The 26,782-nt window shown below is 33.3% G+C and overlaps 1 protein-coding gene across 6 annotated transcripts in view; it reads right to left on the minus strand.

Annotated features, from left to right (window-relative positions):
- LOC119837354 (brain tumor protein) overlaps positions 1-26,782 on the minus strand; it is a 340,440-nt gene that overhangs the window by 32,662 nt on the left and 280,996 nt on the right. The window contains exon 1 of one of the 6 annotated variants that reach the window (XM_038362914.1): positions 19,457-19,614. The exons of the other annotated variants lie outside the window; for them this stretch is intronic. Within the exon in view, the coding sequence (XP_038218842.1) occupies positions 19,457-19,479 (23 nt within the window). The 5' untranslated portion in view covers positions 19,480-19,614. Of the gene's footprint in view, positions 1-19,456; positions 19,615-26,782 lie in introns of those variants that run through there. 6 annotated transcript variants of the gene reach the window in all.

The following is a 26,782-nucleotide window of genomic DNA, read 5'->3' on the forward strand; positions in this document are numbered from 1 at the left end:
ACACATAACAAACGAAAAATATTTATGTATTTTGTGGCATGGCAAAACGGTTTAATTCAAATCAGTTATAATCATTTTCTAGATCTGAAAAAAATACACATACCATGAAAGTACCTATTAAATCCACATTCCTAAACACACGTTTTATGGAGAACGCTGTGTAAACCCAATATTTTAATTATTCAAGAAGTGTAATAATCATTTACTCGAATTATTTAAAAAATAGTTGCACGCATTGTTAATACAATTACAATCTAGAATCACATCCCTCTTTCTGTAAACGCAGTCGGCTAATAAAGCCGCTCTCATCTCACTACCTAACCCCCAAATTTTTTCCATTTTCACGCCAGCGCAAGAACTGAGAACCCTTTTAGCCAACCTGTCTCAAACATAATATAGAAAAATATTGAATATTGGACGCATTGCGAAATTTTCTGACTTCTTTGCTTCATATTTCCTTTTAAATTGCTATTTATTTTGCAATCTCTCCCCTAATTTATCTTCTTTTGGGGCACTCGAGCAATTGTATATGTAAACGACTTGTAACTGTACATTTCTAGATTTAGTTGTTTATTTATTAATTAGAACTAAATGGTTTTTAACACTAAATATTAGGTAGAAATATGTAGAAAAAAAGACTAAAGAATATAAAAAGGAAGCGCAAGTATACCGTTATATATATACCTTCAAGAAAATCTGACGATATAGAGCTCTATAAGCTTAGTGACTAGTTCTTATTCCAATGCTTGAAAAACTACGAGTAATAAACATTACAGTTGTGACTTCCAATGCCAGTATAAAAAGTAACCATATAAAAAAAATATCAAAAAATTACAAAAAAAGAAAAAAAAAATCAGCATACTATCCTCAGTAATACCATACCCATTTTATAACACTATTATAGACACGAAAAAAATGTCAAACCGTTTCTCCCATACGATATACCCCATTTGGAGTGGATATACCTTATCCCGGGCTTACTGCGACAACTAAAGCCCTTTTATTGTTTCTTTGTGTGCAATATTACCCGCTTTCGAATTTGCTTTGATCTATTCGAATTTCGTTACGATCTTTTTTGTATCTGTGCGTACAAAGCGCGGGAAATACCTAAACTTGTATGTTTTTTTATTGAATTAAGTCTGACCATAACAGCAAAGAAATAATAAAAATAAAAAAAAAAAACAAAATTGACAAGACAGTGTCAATCTATCCTGATATTTGTTTTACAATTAAAATAATGCCGCTTGAATACGCTATTAATATAATATGTACATATAATTAAGAAAAACGTATATACGTTTTCCCTCCGGTATAAATTTTCGTTCGGGAAACCGCGTCACATCAAAACTACCCTCACTCTATAAAACTTAAAAACGAAGATATCAAACTTGGAGATAACGTTGGAATTTTAAAAGCCATTAACTTTATCGAAAAAGGGACAAAAACATTGTTCAATTAGCGCAAACGGAAATCCACTGCTAGTAAGGTTAAGGTGAGCAGAAAAATAATTGTAAATGGCGGCGCCTCGGGCGTTTTTTGTGGAGCAATATTGATTGAATTTAATCAGTCTACTCTTATATATTACACTAATATTATAAATGTGAAAGTTTGTCGGTTTGTTTGTCCGTCAATCACGCTGAAACTACTGAACGGATTATGATGAAATTTGGTATACAGACAGGGTATGAACTGACTTCGATGATAGGATATTTTTTATGCCAACTAAATGCTCCCTTGGAAAAAACAGGAATCTTGATATCCAGGCGGAGCCGGGGCGAGCGTCTAGTTCTTTCTAATATTCTATGATATTTTAGAGTTGTTGGAAGTTGGAGCTGAAGGTATTTGCAACATAATAATTAGATATGTAGACTATTTTTTAATGAAAATTATCTTTAATATTCTTCACATTTTTTTTCTATGCAACAGGAAGAGGAAAAAGATACTTGAATGAAGGTGACGTAGAACAAAAAGCAGCTGATATTTTTTTATGTGGATGGATGCATGTGGATTCATGCGTTTACGACACTTTATGTCATGATATTTTGATCCTTAACGACCATACTTTTAGGGTACTTTTGCCAGTTTTACATAACGACAATGTGACTTTCAAAAGTGTTCACGACCTTTGTAAATTATTCATTCATTAATACTATTATTTACCATCTTTGTTCCAAGTTGAACCTTGAAACTTTGCGTCGATACTTACCTGGAAAAGAAATATGAAATTAAGTAAGTGAAACTATTCAAGTAGGATGGGAACTTTTAAGTATTACGTAACAACTTATAGTTAACTTTAAGTATAATTTAATTATTTTAATCTAATTGATGTCTATACCATAATTTATGAACAATTTAAAACGGTAAACCCCCTGTACCAATACCTAAAAATACGATTCACATTAATTAACTAGTTTTTATCCGCGGCTTCACACTCGTCAAATCTGAAGTAAAACCCCTTCCCCTATATCTTCAAAATAATAGTATCACTCCACTATTTAATGGATTATAATACATATAAACCTCCTCTTTAATCACTCTATTTCTTAAAGCAAACCCCATCAAAATCTGTTGCGTAACTTTAAAGATACAAGTATACAGACACACAGACTTCATTTCATACTATACTCGTAAAGTGATTATGAATATAATCAAACAGTTCACGCACTTATCGTCCTGAACGATCTCTCGAATATAATTCAACAAAAATCAATTTATAATTAATTGGGCGGTCGTATAAACAGCGGACACTAATTAAACCGAATTAATGTTTGCGCAAAAATTAATTGGAATCTTTTCGATTAAACGCTTTTTGTAGCGTTCAAGGAAAAGTTTGGTTAGTGCCTAGTGTATAGTGTTTGGTGTAATTCGAGGTTTTTCTGGAAGGTACTTTGATTTTCAATTTTGTAGTAATACGTCATTTTTAAGATGTTGTGTAGCCAGTTGACATTACCATTTAAAAAAAAAATATTTCAGTTTTAATTAATTTAATAGTTCAGTTAAAATTTATTTCATCTCAATGCTAAAATTCATCAAAATCTATACCGCCCATAAATTATATAGCCGTTACATAAAATGAATATATAGGATACCGCGAAAACAACCCGTCCGCGGTTTTTCCCTTAAAGTTCTAGTTCCAGTGGGTTTCCCCGGATAAAAAACTACCCTTTTGTCCTGTTTTTGTTTTTTTTTTGACACGTGAACTATAATGAAGTAAGCTAAGGAGTCTAGTATATAGTAATACACATTTGTAAACTTAACTAAAGTTTATTACAATAAAATACAATACAAATTCCCATACAAAAATCAACACCACATATTATACTTTAAGTTACAACGCTGGATCGCTAAAACTCAATATAAATCTATAACATTTTTCATTAAATTTCCGCGATGAAAACTACAAATATTGTCGGAGAAGGTAAAACCTTTTGCCAATAAGTCGACAATTCGGAATGTATTCAATTTGTCCAATAGCTAGGACGCCATTGTATCGCGACTTTGTTGGTGACGTCACTTCCTTATATCCCATTAATGTTATAAACGCGAAAGTTTGTGAGTATGGATGGATGGATGAATGGATGGATGGATGAATGGATGGATGGATGAATGGATGGATGGATGAATGAATGGATGTTAGTATGTAAGTTACTCTTATACGTAAAAACATCCTATCGTATCTGTATGAAATTTGGTACAGAGATAGATTATAGTCTGGATTAGCACATGGACTGCTTGTACCACGCAAGTGACGCAGCGTGTTACAACTAATAAAACTAATATATATATATGAATTCCCTCTCTATATGTTTTTAAGACTACTTTTAATGTGTTCGTATTCAGTGAGATGTATTTATCATCGGATAGGTTAAATAAGACAAGGTTTAAAACTTTTTTCATTATCCATTCTGAAATAATGAAGTCAAGCCCGTCATATAAAACATGTATTAATTTATTTGAATTCTTTATCGTACCATTATAGAATAAACGTGACAACAAAATCAAAAACCAAATGGTACAAAAGACTGTATATATTTAGGTTATTAATAGATAATAATAATAATAACAGATTAATTTAAGTATCTTCACTCATTTTATGACCGAAGCTATTATAAACTACCACCATCCAACAACTCGATAAATATATAAAGAAAAACACTAAATAACACGCATAAAGTATTAAATCAATTCGAATGTCTCACTTGCTCTCATACAGCTTATACAACTTAAAAACTTGCGATCATAATTAGTACTCATGAGATTCTTGTATTGCCATCGACACTTGTTAAGCGTACAAAGTTTGAATTAAATCTGTCTGTTTAAAGAGGATCAAAATCGAGTCAAAGTAAGTCGTTTACATCCAAACATACATACAGGTGAAGCTAATAAAGCGTGTTAAAAATCAACAGATTATTAGTCAAACACACCAAATTTCCCAACTCGCAACTCGAAGACAAATTGTTCCGTCCCGCGCTGAACGCTTTCCGATTTTATTTCTCAAGCGACGCGATGCGATGACAGCGCTCGATTTGTTTGCCGGCAGCCTTTCCATAACATTGTGTACGGAGTTTATTGTGAGATCTCTCGAATTCACTTTGTAACGCCTTTAATTTGTCAGTCTGTTTATTTCAAATGAAATGTTTTCTAACGTTCAACTGCGCGAAGGCGAAACGTTCAATTGACTGTCGTTTGTTTTCGAATTTTCAAGCGCCCGATTTTCTTGATCTGCTTTGTCGTCAGAATAGGTTTCGCATACGCCTCTTTTTGCAAAATACTAACATAATTCAGATTAAGATGAAAACAATTAGCAATTTTAGACTTATTTTTAAAAAAAAGTCTCGTCTTAAATAAATTTTACACTACAAAATATCGAGTTAAAATTGAAAACAACAAACATGCAGAAATGCAAGTTTTGTGTATACGGGGGCAGTGAAAAAACCGAATACCCAACCGCATTCAACCAGAAACCATTTCGCGTTTAAAACAATAGTTTTGGCCACCGAACTACGTGACTGCCACCTGTTGAGAATGACCCAGTTTCAGATCTAGATTTTATCTAATCTAGCTCTAATTTGCTAGGTACACCGACGGTTAGGGTGATCGTATTACCTATTTGGATAACTTATCGAGTGAAGTGCTACGAAATTGAGTTAGGAGGTGCTTATATATCGCTGAATTGAATTTTAAGCGTTCATTGCGTTAGTCTTTTACTATATTGGCGTTGCCTTGAAACGATCTGCCTTACTGATCTTACCTGGATGAAGTAAATTTGAGATTTTCGGAAAAGAAGAATTTAGATGGTAAGAAACTAATTGCTAATTCATTTGTATTTAAAATTACATAGATTTCCTTATATGAAGTTGAAGTTTAAAGTCTCGAAGCGAAGTGAAAAGGAAACAATTGTAGCTGGGTAATTCCATATATGAGGTTTAATTTTTAATCGAATTTATCATAAAGGTGTGTTACTCAATTAAACCGATAAATAGAACAGGTGGCATATCAAATCGGAATATTTTACTTGTTCCAGGTGTGGGGTGGAATCTAATAAGGGGCTGGTACATTGAATACCAGTACCTATTACAGACAATTTTACGACATCTCGTAACGTTTTTACATATGGGGCGAGTTTATTACGCCCTCGAGAAGATGTAGAAAAAAATATTGTCTTCAAGTTAGTCGCCTTTTACTGTACGGGGAATGTTTGTAAATGTTGATATCATTTGAGCATAGCAGTTTTTTTGTTTCCTTTGTTAGGTGTTTTTTGGGAAAATGTATATATTAAATAAGCCTTTTTTTATGTCAGAGCGGGTAGCTGAGCTGAAAGCGAGCGAAAGCGCCGCTTCTTAGGTTGTAAGGGATAAGGAAACGATTGAACGACTGGAAAGAAGGATTTGACTGTTAAAAGTGAGGAAAAGTCAGGCCCCCGGATAAGTTTTTACGGTATTCGAGGTTCGTACAAAGCATGTGATGCACTTTTTGCAAGCCAAGTTAAACCTATCAATTTGCTCTAGACACAAATATTAAAATCGCTCTTTTACGACGTCAAAAAAGGCGAAACAACAAACAAACACTTTCACCTTATTAATATTCTGAAAGTAATACGTTTGTTTTTAACATACTATATGGTTCATGTATTCGTTTTTAACCAGTATTAAATAAAATTTTAAATGTTTTTCTTTCATAGACAATAAGCCAAATGCTATATTCAGTAGCTAAATATAGCGCGAAGTAAACTTCTATAAATCTGATGTATGTGGAAACAACATCTAACTTATATGTAGATTCAACCGACGAACTACAAACAACACACTTGTTGCTCAGCAAATAACTATTTCTAGAATATTCGCTGCGATTTTTCCACATCGAGACTTCTACATACTTCTTGTTTCGATATTACAGAAAGCAAATATGGCCTGCCTTACAATGGACATTTCATTGTAGTTTACATGCAGAATTGAAAAGAATTATATCAATATTGTGTAAATCCTTTTTAATATTATAAATGTAAAAGTGTTTGTATGTCTTTCTTTTAATTGGGAACGGAACGAGTAGTAAGGAAAAGGTACCGGGTAAAAAGAAGCCCATGTGCTATTCCAGACTATCTATGCACCAAATTTCTTACAGATACGATAAGTTATTTTCGTGTGAAAGAGTAACAAACATCCATTGACCTACCCATACATACAAGCTTTCGTTTATATAATTAGTACCATTGTTATTACAAATAATTGTTCTATAATTACATTAGTCACATTCATTGTTAACTTTCTCAGTGAATTAAATATAAAATATATATTTTTTTATGTTTAACAAACATAAGTACCTACGCGACAATATCGCGCCTTTAGAAAGTTACTCCTTTTTCTGATTTTGAATTATCCTTAAAGAAAATAATTAAAACACATTAAAACTGTTACCAGTATCCAGAGGTCAAGTTAGTTTGGTCGTGTCTGAAGCCTAAATTACGTTTTGGACCCGAAGGAAAGGGGCTCGAGTTAGTACCTACTACGCTACGATGACTCGCCTCCGATTTGCATGTTATAATAGATTTTTTATCATCTCGAGATAAATGTTTCTATTTACGCGATGAAATTTATACGAATAATGGCGCGAAAACATGCAATGGAAGTGCTATGAAACCGAGATTAATAAACGAAATGTTTTTTCCCATTTCTCGTAGATATGTAAATAAGATACATATAAGAAACTAGTTCGGAAGGCAGGACATTGTAGTAAGTTTAATATTTGTCCTTGCTAATAAATTTTATTTTAATTTTTATGTAATTTAATATGGCAAACAAGAATTTTATTGCTTTCAAGATATAAAATTTTCAGCTATTTCTTTAATACGTTCTGGTTAAGTACATGAGGTTGTCAAATCGACTGTACTTTTTTGTGTTCATTACCTCATAACATATCTATTACTGGCTGAACTGATTTTTATCATTGTTTTTTTATTCGAAAGCTGGAGTCTGCCATGTGGACTCCTTTAAATTTAATCTAGTTTTGACAATATGAAGGTGATGCAGTTTTTTGTTACAATTATTTCATAAAAAGTGGGCAACCGAGACGAATATTTCCATAAAACGAGCGTCTTATAATATAGTCTGGTCTAAGACTATAAATAACAAACGCACAACGAGCCTCATAATAGATATATACCATAGACAACCAATCATTCGAACAATTCCAACCCACGCTATTGTATAATCTAAAATCGTACGCTCAATACTGAATAATCTAAGATAAGTTACGCTTCCTACTTCATTCTGGTTCGACTACATTCGCAATGGTTACGCGATTAAGGGCTGGGCTCATTAGGTAATTGGATAATGCTGTATTATTTTATGTCAATATACATACCTGAAGTTTTACACAACGCTCCAGTGGAGTTATGCTTTTGGATTAAATATTGTACCGGTTATAGGAACATTCGGGATCTATGACGTGTACGAATATTAGGCATTCGAATAATAAATAACAATCATGATTTAAGCCCGTCGAAGACAGTTTTTCTTTTCAAAGCGAAACGATTGTTAAATATAGGTTCTTTTAATAATTTTCTTTTTCAACGAACCCAACGAACTCAGTAACAGTTCACGAACTCTCAGTTAAATTTAGATTCAGAATCACTATATTGTATTAAATAATATAATACAATAAATTATTATAACAGTTGTAAATTTTGAATACATCGCCTATTAATATGTAAAATTATTCTAATCTGTTAATTAATATTTGAACGTATTGTACCATAAAATGCAAATTTGGTGTAAATTGAATTCAATTAAATTCCACAACTTTCTTGTATATATATCTAAACTAGTATCTAAACAGGCATTTGTGATTCATCATAAATGTTGTAGGCTATATATAAATGATATACGCTATTTCAAATGTGTCATTATATTGTTGTTTTCAATTGCATATTTAAATTTACATTCAATAATAAAAAAATAATCAGTGAATATACTTACATACAACCGAAAATTATTTTAAAACACCAATCCCCTTAAAACGTGCCGCCGAACAAATTTATAGGCAACTGTCAAAAACATAACCTTTTTGAGATTCACCGTAAAAAGGTTTTATCTAAAAATGGAATATTCTCAAGGATTATTGTCAGTGTCCGAGTGTCAGCCCTCGGTAATCCCTCGGGACCGATGACAATCTCATTTACGATTTGACGCTTTCATTACATCGATCCTATCAGAATTTTGATTTCGTTTAGACTAATAAGAAAGTTAATAAGGATTCGGTTATGGAAGCCGCTATTACTATAAACTTTAAAATATCAAACTTTCTTCTGATTACTTAAATAAATGCGACAAAAGTTTTGATATTTATGTCTCGTACGAGATTTGATAAAATTTTAGTGTGCAATTTATAACAACGCCATCTATGAGTTATGTCATGAAAGAACTATAGATTTAAATGAGTTCTGAAACACGTCAATAGATGGCGGCACAATTCTACGAGTGTTTCCGCAAGGCAACCGACAGCTGGTAACTTATTTCGTAATCGTAACTTGCAATAATATTTAGGAAAGTCTTTATGGTTATATGTAAGAGTTAACGTTAAGTTGTTATTTGTAGTTATTCGAATTTAAATGAATATAAAATATATCTGCGTATGTTTCTTCACTTAACATAATCCTTTCACGTCCCTCGTAGATTTTAATTAATTCTTAACACTCAATGGTAAACACAAACGTTTAAATAACTTTGTTAACATCTAAACAAGGTGAAAGTCTTATTGGAGGAAGTTGTGCGATGTATTAAATTTAGCTAAATCGAAATAAACTTTGCGGAGCGGGTAACTTAGTCGACTTAGGTAGAATTCAATTTGGTAGAATAAATTGTAATCGGTTTAATGATAAACGAGTTGAATTGTTTGTGATTTAATTGAATTTTTTATGGATTTACAGGTAACCCCAAATTACTGTTAAAGCTCATGGAATTATCCTTAGCTTTAGGTTTTTTTTTTGGGATTTTCTATTTTTCTAAAATTCTCATTCTCATTTTAACTAATTAAATACGTTCATATTGCAAGTGTGTTTAATTTAGGACTAAATTGTTCCAGGAAATGACGTTTGAGTTACATTTTGCCACAAACGAATCTTATCAAAACAGCTATAACAGACTAGTCTCTGCAGACAGATAGTAAACGAATAAGGAAAAAGAACCCATAACCAAACGAGTCAAGGTTTTAATTTGTCCTTCGCCAGTTTAAGTTTACAGCATTTGAACACGAGATCCTGTAAGGTAAGTTTACTTGAAGGCCGAATAAAAACACAATTATAACAACCCTTGCATATATAAATTGTATCTTAATTCTGAATTTCATAATAATATTCAATAATCATTCTTTATTGTTAACATTACACTTAAAAAAAAAATCTAAATCGCCTTCAACTTGTCAGAATTAGACCACATAAATAGTAGGTACCACACGGAAGACACCAGCTTTCAAATGGAAAACAATCATCAAATCATCAAAATCGGTTCCAGACAAAAGTTTCGTGACAAAGCCAAACACAATACAATCGAATCGAAGACGTCGTTATTGAAGTCGCTTGAAAATAAACGTCCAAGACTGATTATCGTCAACATATTTTTAAAAGCGAATGAGTAATTTTTAATTTCACAATATAATATTCTAGTGTTGCGAGCTGGCGAGCGAAATTCGACCTTCCCTTTCTAAGTGTTCACTAGTATTTCATTGCGAGTATCACGTGAAGCAGTTTCTTTAAAACGCGCTATTCTCAGAAACAATTAGACAGATTTTGAAAAATCTATCGCCATTAGATATGTACGTGTGCTACAGGCCACTAAATGTAACACGGGCGAAATCGGGATAGAATGCTAGTAATAAATAAACTGAATGTATAACAAACTATTACGAAAATGTCACAATTTTTCTCGCGGGCGCATTTTTTTTTAAATAACAATTTATTTTATCAAACACTGCACATTGAAGCTGTCAACACTGTTGATGCCCTCTGCCCCAGCTAGAGCACATAGGAATCTAAGTCAAGCACATTGAATCGATACTAAACGCAAGAATAAATTCGAATATAAATTTAACATCGATTCAGGTTCGCGGACGTACAAAAAAATTAACATATAATTGATGTAAAAATACTGATGATGTAACAACGGAGCGTTTTTTTTTAACTTCCGAATTAGATACGCGAGACAAAATCGTAATTGGGTGCCATGACAGTATAAAAATAGAACAGATTAATTACTGGGGTATAGCGTAATGATTTTTTCGTCATTACACAAGAGTTTGTAATTGAAGGATTTCCGTTTTGTTCAAACAATGTAATGTAAAAAAAAAAACAATTCTGAAATATATACAATATTTGTTTTTTAAAACGCTTTAAAGCGCTGTTTTTTAAAGCATAGTTCAATCGACTTTTAAGTTCCTAAACGTAAATGTATTCCATCAATGAAAATATAAACGATCTTTATACTACATCGATAAGATATAATCGAGCGTTAAAGATGCGTCTTTAAATAAACAATAATCAAAAATAAACCGTCTACATATACCGTCAACCCCATCGAAAATGTCTTTTCAATATTATTCGTAACAAGTATTAGGATTATTTATGTATTTGTAGGATGTCCTAGCCACCGGAAGTGAAACATCAGTTGGATATCAAATTTATTAATTCATTGGTACATGTCGTCTGTTTTCTATCTCCGTCATATTTATACCTTTATTTTAACGAATTAACCTTATACTGTGATATGCAAAGACGTGCATAATTTATTAGGTGACATTATCACTCAATACATAACTTCGAGGCTTACAATATTAAATTACTAGCTGCGCCCCGCGGTTTCACCCGCGTAAGTCCGTATCCCGTAGGAATATTGGGATAAAAAATTGCCTGTATGTTATTCCAGTTGTCCAGCTGTCTACGTACCGAATTTCATTGCAATCGGGGTCAGTAGTTTATGCGTGAAAGAGCAACAAACACACACATCCTTACAAACTTTCGCATTTATAATATTAGTAGGATAAGTAGGATAGGAAGTAGGATGTTTAGTACGAATCTCATAGAGAACAAATTATTTGTAATTAAACAACGCACCTAACACGACATAAGGCGATATTAATAGTCGGTTTCAAATCTTCTAGATATATTCTATTCACGATATCTGTTAGTTAAAATATTAAAAGTATTAAATAGGCTTACAGTGCCTTTATCAGAATGTCGACAAAATGGCCTAGTGTGGCGTTTAAATATATAAACTCATTATTCCGTCCGTTATTTCTTAGTGCTTGTCAGTAATCACTAAACAAGATGAGTCAAGAGCGTTTAACATTCGATGCGCACGCGCATGCTCTTCCTGTACGAGACATGGTTGCTATGCGGGCTGTTATCAACATCCGACGTTGGTATAATGTTCCAATAACTAATATAAAATAAACACAAATAGAATAAACGAAAATTTAAATTAATCACAATAGTAGTGCAAGACAATTTTTTGGCTCAAGTTGCATTTCTTCATATCTAGTTAAGGGCTTACAAAAGCTAAAGTATTCACGCACACATTTATACGATCCAACACGCACACGTTACACATATCTGTATTATGCTCAGAAATAACATTACGCGATTCAATAGGTAATCATCTCATTAATTATATCAATAAATGAAAGACTATTAAATTATTATGTTGTATATAATCATCATCATCAACATCATCATCAGCCCATTCATGTTCCCACTGCTGGAACACAGGCCTCCTACGAGATATAAGATCGCTTTAAGAATATATTCGAAAATTAAAATGATCACCCGTATTACGAAGTATGCTTTTTATATAAAAAAATATTAAGAGATATATGTGTTTTCATCGTATTAAATTTGTAGCATTAATTATATTTACGTTACCACATTATTTGCAAATCATATATTTTACTTTTTTTTTAATAATATTTTACTTCGATCACATCATATAAGCCGTTAACAGCAATTTAAGAAATATATCAATTCAATATAAAATAAATTTTTCACCGTTCACAGCTCAACAGTTCGGCATACATACCTGTAACGAAAAAAAAATCACTATTAATAACATCCCAACTAATGCACAAAGGAATATAAATACATCACATTTATTACGATATAAAAAAATGTAACATGTTATAATTAATATTATTTCATTTAGCACGCTACGTATTACATACAGAATGATAACCCTCCTCATTTCTTTGCAATCGGTTGAAAACAACGCGAAAACGTGAATAATAAAAAATCCTAATCACGTAAGTCTTTCACCCATAAAAACGCCGAGACGCCCGTCACCCCAGGTTCCACGGTCAGGTGCTACAAAAGAGCGTAGTAAATTTAAATAACTGCATTGTAGTGCTTCTCTAGCGCTTCTATTGTATTTAAAATAGGGCTAGACGAAATCTATCCCAAGGGAACGCAACCCCCTTGTCACGAATTAATGGTCACATAAATTGTTTTAATGCTAACGGCTTTTTTGGGTCGGTTATGAAAGAAAAAACACGTTTCGAGGGGAATGACTGATAATAAATATAATTTAGGTGTTAAGAAATTTGTGACAGATTTTAAACGCGATTGAATTAATCATGTAAGTATTCGACTACCTATGTTACAAAGCTGAAAACTTTGTTCGTTTGGTTGGTTGAACGCGCTAACCTCAGGAGCTGCCGGTCCGAATTGAAATCAAATTTTTTGTTATCTTGTATAACATAATCCATGTATCGGGGAAGAAACACCACGCTAACACTAAACAAACATTGAAAGTAAACAAACCAGAAACTAGCAGTACGCCCCGGCTTCGCCCGTGGTACAGCAAAGCTCGGTAAAACAGTCTATAACAGTTAGAGATAGAGTAGACCAAAAATTCCTGAGATTAACGCAACCAAACAAACTCTTGGTTTCACTATTACACTATTGCGGTGAAGGTACAATGAAACACTAATATTAAACTAGATATATAAGAGAGTTTTGCTAAGAAATAAGATAATAATCGTTACATACAAAACAAATAGGAATCCCCTTTCAGGACATAACCTTAGGAATGTCGATCCTAAGAGTATCAAGTATCTATTTTATGGATATTAAATCTACCATCCTTTCTTTACTATGAAAAGAGTTTTGGTGTTTCGGCAACGATTTATGTCATATGGGCTTAGCCTTTTTCAAATACTAAAATCCGTCATTTTCGGTTTGTATTTTAATTAATATATATATTAAACCCAGTCTGAAAGTCCGTGGTACATATTTACTCGTATATAATATGTCACTCGGTGATGATTCAGTTCCCTAATGATGACAAGATTGAAATGAGTCCAGTGATTTTTGAGTGAAATATTACAAACATACATATAAAAAAAACAAGACAATATTTGAATATGTATAGATATTCCAATCATTCGGTATTCAAGAAAAATAGATGCGGTTGTGTTTGAATTACTTCAAGGAACACACAGACGAATTTAAAAAATTCTAAGCTTTCTAACGACTTTAAAAATGGAGGTCCTTTTTTCCAGATTTTTCGACTGAATCGATTTAAGTGCTTATTTTTTATTTTAAAGGACCAAATGGTGCCTTCCGTGCAGGCTCACTAAAATTAGATTCAGTTCTGACAATTAGAAGCCTAGCTTTTGTTTAAAAACGATAATTGCAACTTCGTCATTAAAACCGGTGACATTCATCTAACAAAACTTTAACTGACTTATAGTATTTTCTGTCCGACAAGTTGCTAAAGGTCCGCTAAACCAAACTCAAAGCTTATGAGAGTTATAATTAATACAGAATCTGAATTCCCATCTACAGGTTACTATTATTAAAGTAATATAGAAATCCGTTGAAGCGGCGAAAAGATAGGGTCGTATCCCCTGGGAGAACTTGAAGAAAGCTTTTGTATTCGGACTTATACCATAAAACAAGTCAACCCTTATAATTGTTGAAAGGACAATGGAAAGCGTCTTAAGAAACGGTATTCGATGCAAGAAACGCGTATTTGTCACGCTCCCGAATTACGCGGTAGCGAGGGACTTAATAGTATCAAATACTAGCGCTGTAATGGGAATGTTTATTTAGCCGCGTAAGTCCGTATCCCGTAGGAATATCGGGATAAAAAGTGGCCATATGTTATTCCAGTTGTCCAGCTGTATACGTACCAAATTTTATTGCAATCGATTCAATAGTTTTGGCGTGAAAGAGTAACAAAAATACACACATCCTTACACACTTTCGCATTTATAATATTAGTAGGATTGGATAGGAAGTAGGATTTACCACGTTTTAAAAAAGGGATATAACAAAGAGCGTTGTAGTATAACAAGTGAGTAGGCTGAACGGGAATATTTATATGTTGGTTTAGCAAAGATGTTGCGTAACAAAGGAGTCGAGAGCTTGATATTTTCAAACGACCCGCATGACTTGAAGGATCGTGCCCCTATGTAAGTTCCATGACCCCTAGAGTAAGGTGTATTTCTATGAGGGTAATCGACGAGTATCTTGACAGTTCAAGAATCTCTTTCCCATCAGAACTTACACGTGGGGCCTGCAGGTACCTTACACTAAAGGTTCAAAGGATTTTAAAAGTTATAAGGAGGAATAATTTAATTAATTAATTTTATAGCATTGAAATACTTTATAAATGAGACATTTTGAAAGAATAGAAAAAATCCGGCTGGATCACGGGTGTCCGAGAGGCTAGGCGTTCCAACGGTTTGGCAAAAGGTCGCGGGTTCGTACCCCGCCTCGTGATCAAATTATTCTATTCTGTCAAACTTTCCCATGATGAATAAATAATGTTTGCATGCGTTAATATAAATATGATCTCGGCGTCATCTTAAAATTCTACTATCTATTAATCAAACTACTGTTTCAGTAGCCGTTTCGTCGAATGCTTATTCACTTCACAATACTCTTATCAGTTAAAGCTTCACTTCCCAATTTCGACTTCAATTATAATGATAAGGTTGAGTTCGATCAGGGCGTTACAATATAAATGAACAAATAACCTTTGAATAGCAATTCTATCATTCTTATTTTAGCCTTTAAGAGATAATAGACTGACAAACAAACTCTGCGATTCTTTTTAATTGAAGTGTATATATATAATGTATACCTTAATCATAATTTAATTGAAATCCTCCAAGTGTTCACGTACTAAGTTCACGTGAACGAAGTCGCGGACACCAGCTAGTATAATTTAAGTGTACCACAAAACATATCATTTAATTTTTAACATTTGTTTTTTTTTTTTTCACAGGGAATAGACAAGAATTAAAAAATTATTCGCTCTTTCGACACTGTCAGCAGGAATTCTACTAATATTATCAATGGTAAAGTTTGTAAGGATGTGTGTGTGTTTGTTGCTCTTTCACGCAGACTACTGAACCGATTGCAATGAAATTTGGTACGTAGACAGCTGGACAACTGGAATAACATATAGGCAACTTTTTATACCGATATTCCTACGGCATACGGACTTACGCGGGTGAAACCGCGGGGCGCAGCTAGTAAAACAATATTCTTTTAAAAGTACACGGTACGATTTAGAGTAAGATCGTTTATATATCTTCAACAAAACGTTTCTGCAATAAGAACCGTGGTGCTAGGGTCCCAGATATTGCATTGACTGTTACCTAACAGATGAACGTCTATATATGTCTTTATAGATATATTTCCGCTAAATGGATGTAGGCAGCCATTTAGGGAGCGGGGTTGCAAGGCATGAGATACACCGGTTTGATTTTAAACTAGCAACCGCACTGCGATTTCGATCGCTTGAAACGTATGTGTGATAAAGAGTTACGTATGTAATATTCGTATTTATATTGACGTTTGTACAATCCCACTATGAATTTTATTTGTTTTTACTTGTATGTGATAGTTGGCACAGGAGCTGATGAGTCACTTGATGGTTAGCGCTACGATGGTAAACCTTGCGCCTCTGCTAATGTTCATGGGTGGTGGTAGCGCTAACCACCGGGCGACCCACCAGCTCCATTGCCGACGATGACATAAATCACTACATAGTATAAATAAAACAAAGTCCCAATGTCCCTACGTATGCTTAAATCTTTAAAACTACGCAACGGATTTTAATTTATTTTAATAGATACAGTGATTCAAGAGGAAGGTTTATACGTATAATAACATCTATTAAACTACTCCGACAAACGCGTGCGAAGCCGCGGGCAAATACCAGTTAAATAACAAATCGCTCGCGCTCGAAACTCGTACCGCGGGATTGGCTCTCACGCGGAGAAATGAACGTAATTAATTTGATTAAACGCAAGTGCCGTCTTTGAAGCATTCCTGATGAGTAACAGGAGATTTTTAGGCCTCGAATATCTCGCCCGTGGTCGTGGTGTGCCATGGGTGACATAATGATATGAATTAAAGTTTTTTTTTCTTGGTAGATAGCTGAAGTTGATAAATCTAGACCTAGGTATAGACATGGAGGCTTTTAGTTATACATTTTTAAGTTTTTTGTTACTTGGTGCAGGCTAAAAACTTAATTAGACATTAAACATTGACCTACAAAATTAACCGTCACATGACCTTACGAAACATATAAAATTAATTTACGTTAATTCCACTATTTCACTCAGATTCGTTTTATGTCTCGATACAATATTAAATAACTCCATAGGCCTTTGGACGAAACATCGTTTTCTTTATAACATTAACAAAATTAACTCGATGGAACAAGCGAAAGAAATATATTAATAGATTCCTTGTAAATACGTTCATACAAATACGTGGAAAATACCATGATTTTATCATACGAAAGATTGTAAAACCACATGTTTTGACAAGAGATAATTATGCTGTACCGGGAATCCTTTACCTGAGTTAAAACAACGTTAGATAACCTTCAGGTAGCTGTGCTCGGTCGTATTTTCGTATAGATAATCGTTTTTTTTCCCATGGTCATGGCCAGCGGTTCGAAAGAATGAGAATTGAATAGAAACCACCGGTAATGGTTGAACATTTCATGGATATATGGAGAACGTGACTAAGAATGAAAACTAAAATTGTTTTATTTCAAAATATATATCAATACTAGCTGCGTCCTGCGGTATCACCCGCATAAGTCCGTATCCCGTAGGAATATCGGGATAAAAAGATGCCTATATGTTATTCCAGTTGTTAAGCTATCTACGTACCAAATTTCATTGCAATCGTTTCAGTAGTTTTTGCGTGAAAGAGCAACAAACACACACACACACATCCTTACAAACTTTCGCATTTATAATATTAGTAGGATATATCAATATTTTTAACTCTTGTAAACAATGACGTCACTAACCTAATCACATGTTTACAGGTAGTTCTCATATTTATTCGAATAGGTTTCAAATGTACGAAACAAAAATGTTGTGCACTCGTAGTGCGCTTTGCGTAGTTAATACTCGTATGTTGCGTGATTCAGCTTGATCCTTTGTGTGTCCAACGCGCGTTCCTAACATCGAACATCGGTTATTGACGTGCGCTTCCACGAACATACATAATTTAAAATGTATGAACCAGGTGACTCATTCAAGATCACCTAAATATAAAACTATTCTTGAAATAAGCAATTTAACAGTTTTTTTTTACAAGAACTGCTCTCTTGTGGCAAGGTGATTTTTTAAATATAATTTAAATTCCGTTCAAAACAATTTTTGAAGGATTAATATCCTTCATATATTTTATTTATATATAGTAAAATTACGAGATTAAAAAGTCCACTTTTATCCTCTTTAGACTTATAGATATAAACCAACATTGAGTTCCGAGTAATTCACTATGAAAATAAACAAATAAATTCTAAGAAAATTTAATTGAAATACTCATTACCGAGTAGTGATAGGGTGATGTATCACTCAAGGTTATGTTCACGTATATAAATTTACATTGTTCAAACCTAACATTAACATATTATACAAAACATAAAAATCTGACTTCGAAAACAAACCAAAAAAAATAGAAATATTATAACCTAATACTAATTTATTTGAAAGAGAAGTCCTAGCATTTCTAAAAAAGTACATTTTCATTTCTTTTTATTCATCAATAAATATTGAGCAATAATCTTATAAATTCATTGTCAATTCATTCTCCAGTTAAAACAGACAACAAAAAAATTCAAAACTAATCGAATAATAAACACAATCAACGAAAATACCAACTAATCCGCTGAATTTCAAAATCCGAACCTTCAAAGGACAACAGCACAAAGGCGACTAATAAAATCTTCACAAAAATGGTACAATACGGCAAAATTGAATGGCAATTCCTTTGAAAGCCTAGTTAATACGGGAAGTGTGGGACAAACGGGCTCTTCATTCCGTCCGTGTTTTATGTTACCCCAGTGACTTGTGGTGGTTCGATGTTACAAGCCGGCGTGGGTTCAATCCTGCTGTGTAAGTAATTAACGATTCTCCGTGTGACGAGGCAGTATGCTGATCACTAAGACGCGTAAAAAATTGATTTGTGAAATTAATATTGGCCCCATTGGAAACGGTTATTAGGTATTAAACCGACTCCGAATATATACATACTATAACCAAAAAAAAAATATCGGTTACGAAAGTTCGAGAATAAAAACTTTGTGATCCTCAATCGCTACCCATAAACACATTTAGTTTATATTTCACCGAATCTCTTTTAAATCAGTATTGAATTAACTAAACCAGACTTTAACTAAACAACTACACAGGAAATTACATAAAAAAAAACAAATGTAAAAAAACACATACGCCATATTATTTTAAATCAAGATTATAACCGAGGGTAGATTATGGAAGCATACGTCTATAGTTTTAATAAAAAAAAAATCGCAAAATAACTAGACTATAATCATTAAAAACATTATAACGAAACATTACGAATTTCCGTTGTAAACCGGCGCTGTGACAATGATAATAAATATGATAAATAATCAAAAGTCGTTAAACTCACCAAAGCAAACCAAATCCGTTCATTAAAAACAAAATATATTATTCTCAATCGTCGAACAAAAACACAACGCTAATACGCTATCCACACTAAACTACAGTAAACACTAAACTAATTTGGACACAATGACTAGATTTATAAAGATCGCACGAACACAACCGGCACCGTCAACGGTTGAATCATAACTGACTCGACGAGGGTCAAGTTTTCGGAGAAAAAAAAACAACTGCAGGCGAAGCACCCATACGTTACGGCCGAGATGGCTCCAACAAAAAAGAACCCTAAATATTATCGTTCGTCAATAGCGCGTTTCTCAAATTGTATCAGTCTCTCTTGGAAATAAAGAATATTTTGAATATCGAACGTTTGTTTCGTTAATCAATTGATTCGATGACAGATGGTTGACACTTTTTTAAATTGCGCGCCAAATTGAATTTGGAACATAATAGGAAAAAAAACGATAGCTTTGTCTATGCGAATTCGCAGTTTTTGTCTATGTGTGGATAACGACTTTGTGAGTCGCTACCAGTACGTCTAAGACATTGACAGTCACATTTCAAGGCAACGGCGTCCGATCATTGTACTCAATTTAATGACCCCGCTTAGAGTAGTTTTGAATATATAAATTATAAAAAGTTGTTCCTTGACAAATCAAATGACGTAATTCTTATTGATTGAAATACGTTATATGTATTAGAAATTTGCTATGGACTATTTATGATTAAAACCAATTTAGTAGTGAATATTTTGTTAATTGAATTTATTGAAAACGGACATGAAATGAAGGTACATCAAGGTAATATGAATTTGACCTCGGTCTATTTTAATTTGCGTGTATATCTTATAATAAAAAAATATAAATCTTCTTGAATTAACGTTACGATACTTTTTATTTCGTTATTTGTTACTTTTTAGATAGCTATTTTTGTCAACAATATAAATTTATCAATGCTCCTATACTAATAAATAATAAAAATACAAACTTGAAAAGTTTGTTCGTTTGAGCGTTCGATTGAGCTCACCTCAGTGAACTACTGGACCGATTTCAAAAACTTTTGATCTCTGAGTGCTACTATAGGCTATATGCCACGGGCCAAGCCGGGGCGAACCGCTAGTATATGATTACTTTAAATGTTCAACATTTATTTAACGTAGTTTTAAATATATTGGGACAATAGAAATCTCCAAAAGTTATATATTTGTTTTTATTATAAATTATATTATTGACATCAAATTTGAATAAATAAACGATTTGTGCATTTATTAACGCAATAATTTTCTAGAATTTTACATTAACATTAAAAGCAGAATATAAGAATGCTTATACATCATTTCTGGTTATTTCTAAACGCATTCGCATAGCTTTTTTGCCATTCTTTAAATAGATACACTATAAATCAGAAAATCTCCAGCGAAACTTTGACAAGCACTGGCTCACACAGCTGCCGATCGCACACACGTGCATCACGTATTCGCGCGCGCGCGTGTGTGTGTGTGTGTGTGTGTTTTGTATAGGGGTGTTTAATGCGTGGGGTGTCCCGTTTAATGATCATTGTTGTATTGGATTGATTATTATTATTATTACTATATGTTCTATAGTAATAGATAATGTGCATTTTATAGATGCTAATAAAATATTTTATCACCGGAATATTCTAGAATGTACGCTCACATGTTATCTTTCTACCTACTAGAATGAACAGGAGCGCTTCATTTCTTTTACACCCTTCAAGGGATTAAATCTTTGTACGTATGTGATATTGTATTGAGCTTAAGCACTACAAGTAACATCAAAATACGTTCACCAGTTTTGGATTGATAGAGGAACAAACACCTGTAAACTTCGCATTTATACGCTCCTTTTAACTATCTTTAATAAAAAAAACTCAAAGGTTTCGCTCGTGACATTTGAGTTATGAATCATTATGAAAAAATGTTATTCAAATTTAATTCGGTTTGATTAATATGTCTGGTCTATACCTTACGACATTTTCACCCAACTTGGTTTAAATACCAAGTTTTTTATGTAATTATCTGTTATAAATGATATAGAACCTTTTATAGACATTTCAATGTTGTGTTCTTTTATTTATTTTGAAAATATTTAACGGCGTATCGTATATCTCGATTCTAGATGCTTCCAGAACTTCAAACTAACATTATTTTATACCGTCGTTCGTTAAAACTCAGAAGGTTCTCGATTTGACGGTTATTCATTTTTTCGTTTTGTGTATGATAACTCAACCAATTGACGTGATCGTTTTTGAATGATAGGAAAATGTCATATGGTCCCATACTAGGCTCTGGACTGGTCCCTCCCACGGACGGCGTCGGTGACCATTTTATATAACTAGCGGTCCGACCAGGCTTCGCTCGTGGTACATACATAGCCTATAGCCTTCCTCTATAAATGGGCTATCTAATACTTAAAGAATTTTTCAAATCAGACCAGTAGTTTCTGAGATTAGTGCGATCAAACAAACAAACTCTTCAGCCTTATAATATTAGTATAGATTAAATGCCAGTTAAACAATGCACATAAATGACATAATACTTACGATTTATCATTTTCTTTCCTAAATCTCGTTATAAATAAGTTACAGTTAAAGAGTCAAATAAGTAATTTGTTGATTGACTACTGTTAATTATAATTAACAATAGTCAATCAACAATATTATCGTAATAATATTAAAATTATTATCATAATAATATTAAAATTTAACATGCATCAATAAGAAAAAGTAAAATCTGAAAACTTCTAGATGGGGAAACACTAAGATGACTAATTTATTTTATTTCCATATTATCAAAATTCTTGTGTAACAATATTAAACGAGTCTTCGGTGACGTATGCATAGACACGAATGCTGTAACGCACAAAAGGTGAATGAATCTTTAAACAAATGCAAATTATCGTTCATTGACGTTATGGAGGTGCGATATCAACTTAAAATATCGATATTTACATAATCTGTACTCTTGTTTAATTCACTAATATTTGCCCAATAAGTTTACCTGTCATATAACATAATGAACGTATTAAATTTTGTCCGAAACGAGTTAGAGTTAGTGCCATTTATGTCAGACTAACTGCGCTCCGCGTTTTCACCCGCGTAAGTCGGTATCCCGTAGGAATATCGGGATAAAAATTTGTTGCTTGTATGTAATTCCAGTTGTCCAGCTATCTACGTACCAAATTTCATTGTAATTGGTGCAGTAGTTTTCGCGTGAAAGAGTAACACACACACACACACACACACACACACACACACACACACACACACACACACATTCTAACAAACTTTCGCATTTATAATATTAGTTATATAATTAGGATAGGATTTCGTACGAAATAGTTCGAATCATATCATTTTTATTTTTTATAATGGTAACATTAAATATTCAAACACAATAATCTCAGTATGGAGTACATATTTATATATAGTTATTCATGTCATAGCGGGGTAACCAGTAACCACCAGCTCAGTTGAGCTGGTGGTTCGCCTGGTGTTAAGCGATCACCACCGCCCGTGGACATTCGCAAAGGCAGTGCCTCTGCAAATGCGCCAAGTAAAGTTTCCTAACTGACTTGAATTTACAAATATAAAGCTCCTGAGTCCTGACCCATCTCAAAAAATATTTAAAACAGCTAATTATAAGCAACTCCACGAGTCCCCAATTAACGTCGTCACCTGGGTGCCTAACTGCGTTTTTATCAAAAATTTGCAACTGCGAAGATAGAGATGTTTGCTTCACAAGAAACTAACGAGAGAGATTTTTTAATGAGCGTCTTATGAGACTGTTTTAATGACACTGCCCGGTGCTGTGTGTAATTTATTTATACCACCTTGGCATATTTCGGAGGTTCGTATGAAAAGACGAGAGACGGGGAAGCAAAAAAAAAAAAAAAAAACCTACGAGTTTCATCAGAGAGCTTACTTGCTGGCGTTTTCTATTTCTTATTTCGTTTCCTTAACCTACTTATTCCTCTGTACAGTGATTTGTGGTAAATATAATAATTTAGATATAAAAATATGTTAGGTCCACAAAACCAGAGAGAACGTAGAAAATGAATTGTACTGCAAAGTATACTACTATACAATTGCCGGTTTACGCTGAAAAACGATGGTGATATATTATGTGAAACGAATTTTATCTATCTAAATGGTGCATTGCATTAATTATAGCGTTTTAAGTAACAACTTTACAGTTCCTAATGAAAGTAATCATATATGTAAATAAAACGCAAAGGTGATCTATAAACGCACAGCCGATTCTAATAGGATAGGATAGGAAGCTGCAGACAAAAGCGAATCTTTTCATACTTTAAATTCTGCCACAGATAAAAAACCGATCAAGATATTTTCCCAAAATACCGAGAACATATCATACATTACCAAAAACGAACTTCGAACGCTAAACCAATAAACAACCGCGAATGTTTACGACTAAACGCAAGCTCACAACATTACAAATAGCCCATAATTCAACAACAAAAAAAAAAAATTAGTTTCAGCTCAAACGCTTCCAGATGAATCATCTACGCTCGCAAGTCGTAAAAATCGTCATATGGTGGGGGCGATGACCCGTACGTTGACCCTGGTACAATATCACATTATTACCTTCCATAGGTAATTGTGCCTACCTCAATGCGCATGCGCGACACATGCACGCGTGTGCTGCACTGTCTGTGCATCGGCTGTTTGCGTGTGTGCGTTTTGTAGTTACTATGTCACTTCAAATATATACGTGAGTTCTTATAAATAGATCGTAAGATACTCAATTGCTTAAATTGCATTTATATATGTAGATGTAAGGATGATATCCCTGATACGTAAAATGGATGCGATTCCTGGGACAGGTACATATACAATGTATTATGTACCACGGGCGAAGCCGGGGCGGAATGCTAGTTTCTAATAAAGTTAATTTTCAGCGTATCGCTCTGATACTCTTGAATATTAGAATAGTTAAGTAATTTAAATGATCTCATATGTAAACATTTAAAATTGTTATTGATACAAACAATATAAAAATTAACAAATTGATTATGTTTGAGTCTACATTTTTCTAATTTTATACTTATTTGAATTTCGTTGTTAAAGCGAATCAAAGTTAAAGATTTTCTTCAAAATTGACAAACAGCGAAGTAAAAGAAAACAATTTTATATAGAAATCTTTTTATGCTATATTAAAATTGATTTTATGCCAATAACTTATGCACTTACAACTCCTGCGGTTGCAAAGAGCTTCCGTTAAGTGTTAAGTGATAAATATAATGTAGTGTTGTTACATAAAATATCGATAAAATAATTGAAAAAAGTTTTATCGACAAACAAAAACTGAAAATAAAATTGATGTTTGTCCCAGATACACGAATTTGTTTAAATATATAGAGAATAAAAAAATTCTGTTGTATCTTGAAATTTAGGAAATCAGAATGAATAGATTTTAATAAATAACATAAAAACTGATTACATTAATCTTAATGCCACGTTAATAATATTAAGCAAAAATGTATATTTGAATAGAAATGCTTCGTATCAATTTCTTTGAGAATACAGCCTTAAGATAAAAATGAAAGGCATCGAGAATCAGGTCACGTTATTTAAATAATATTATAAAAATTACGTATAATAAACGATGTTTATAGCTAGCTACCTATTTATGAAGGCCTGGAGTGAAAAAAACCTTCTTTGCACGTATACCAAAACATCAACTTATTATTTAATAACACATTTCTCAGATCAATAATTTAAAAATGTACTAAAGACACCCAAAGCAGTGATGGCTGAGTGGGTGGGAAGTGGTGGATTATAGCCTGAACCCTCATAGATATATCCCTACAGACGGAAGAAATATGGGCTGATGATGATGATGGCTGAACGAGCAGCGTTGTGTGTGTGTTGACATCAAATTATATATAATTTTATGATGATTCTCTATTTGATTGTAGGTTCCATAAGAAGTTTATTTAGGAGAGAGACCTAAGATTTTTTCGAATCTTTTTATATCAATCTTATCATAGTATCTTTATTACAATGTTAATAAAATTGTCTGCACGTCTGAATATTGGTTGTCTTTAAACATCCCAAATGTAAGTTATTTAAATACTATTAATCATAATTTATAAAGGGTAGATGTTCCTTAATAAATCAACTAACTCTATTAACAACGCGTTCATCACGCGTTATCGATAAATCTTACATCACTACTCAACATAAGCAACAGTCTTTCCGTTTAGTGTTGTGTTTCGTGGCGATATCGATGTCGGGTCATTCGATATTCTTGCATCATTTGGGCCGAGGATACGGTTTTGCTCCAGATACTAAGGAAGTCTAGTCAACTGAATAGTGTTGTTTTTAGCGCCTTACCATGGTGTTATATAGCTTACACTTGAAGTCTGCCCTCGTCTAGGTGTCTATGTAAAAAAATCAAGATTAGATAACTGCATTTATATAAACCAACTTTCATCCAAAACGATAAGAAGGAACGAGAAAGATACAAAAACGATTATTTATGATCATATTTAGGGAAAATCCGTAATTTTTCTACATATCTTCGTCCGTTCGCGCGTAAAAATTAAGTTTTATCAGTTTAAAAGTTGCAATATTAAGTTCATTTAAATATAGAAGCCCAGACAGAATTAAAATTATGACACCTAATTGCAAATGTTTTTTTTTTTCATTTTTATATAGCATCATCAAAATTGTTGATCATGTTTTTAGATATATAATAAAAAAGTAAAAAAAACTATTTTGAGGCCGGATTAGACCTTTGTCTAATGCCATAACAGGGCGACGCCAACGAGTGATGAGGCGTCGCCTTACCATGGCGAAAGACGCAGGCTGGTTCAAATCCCGTCTCATGATCGAATTTATACCAGCCTTTGTATTTTTCACCTACAATTGAATTCGACCAACCTTTCCATGACCTATAAGAATAAACTTGAAGTTAAGGACCTCTCAATCTTTTGGCTGCATGTAGATTGCGACGACCACCCGCGCATCTATGCGTGCCTCTATAGATCCTACAGTGGTAACTCGGAGACCGATAAACTTGTGGAGCACATCGAATCCGTGACAGATTATATACTTCGTAAAATCCCTTCTGCTGAAATCGTGATACTAGGTGATTTCAATGCCCACCACACAGAGTGGCTAAATTCTCGTACAACCGATCATGCGGGCAGATCTGTCTATGAGCTTTCCATTGCGTATGACTTGACACAATTGGTGCCTTCGCCTACAAGAATGCCTGATGTAGAGAATCACACGCCTTCCCTGTTGGATCTACTCCTGACCTCTCACCCTGCAGGTTATCAGGTAA

This window comes from Zerene cesonia, chromosome 27 (genome assembly GCF_012273895.1).
Source record: "Zerene cesonia ecotype Mississippi chromosome 27, Zerene_cesonia_1.1, whole genome shotgun sequence".
Classification (NCBI taxonomy): domain Eukaryota; kingdom Metazoa; phylum Arthropoda; class Insecta; order Lepidoptera; family Pieridae; genus Zerene; species Zerene cesonia.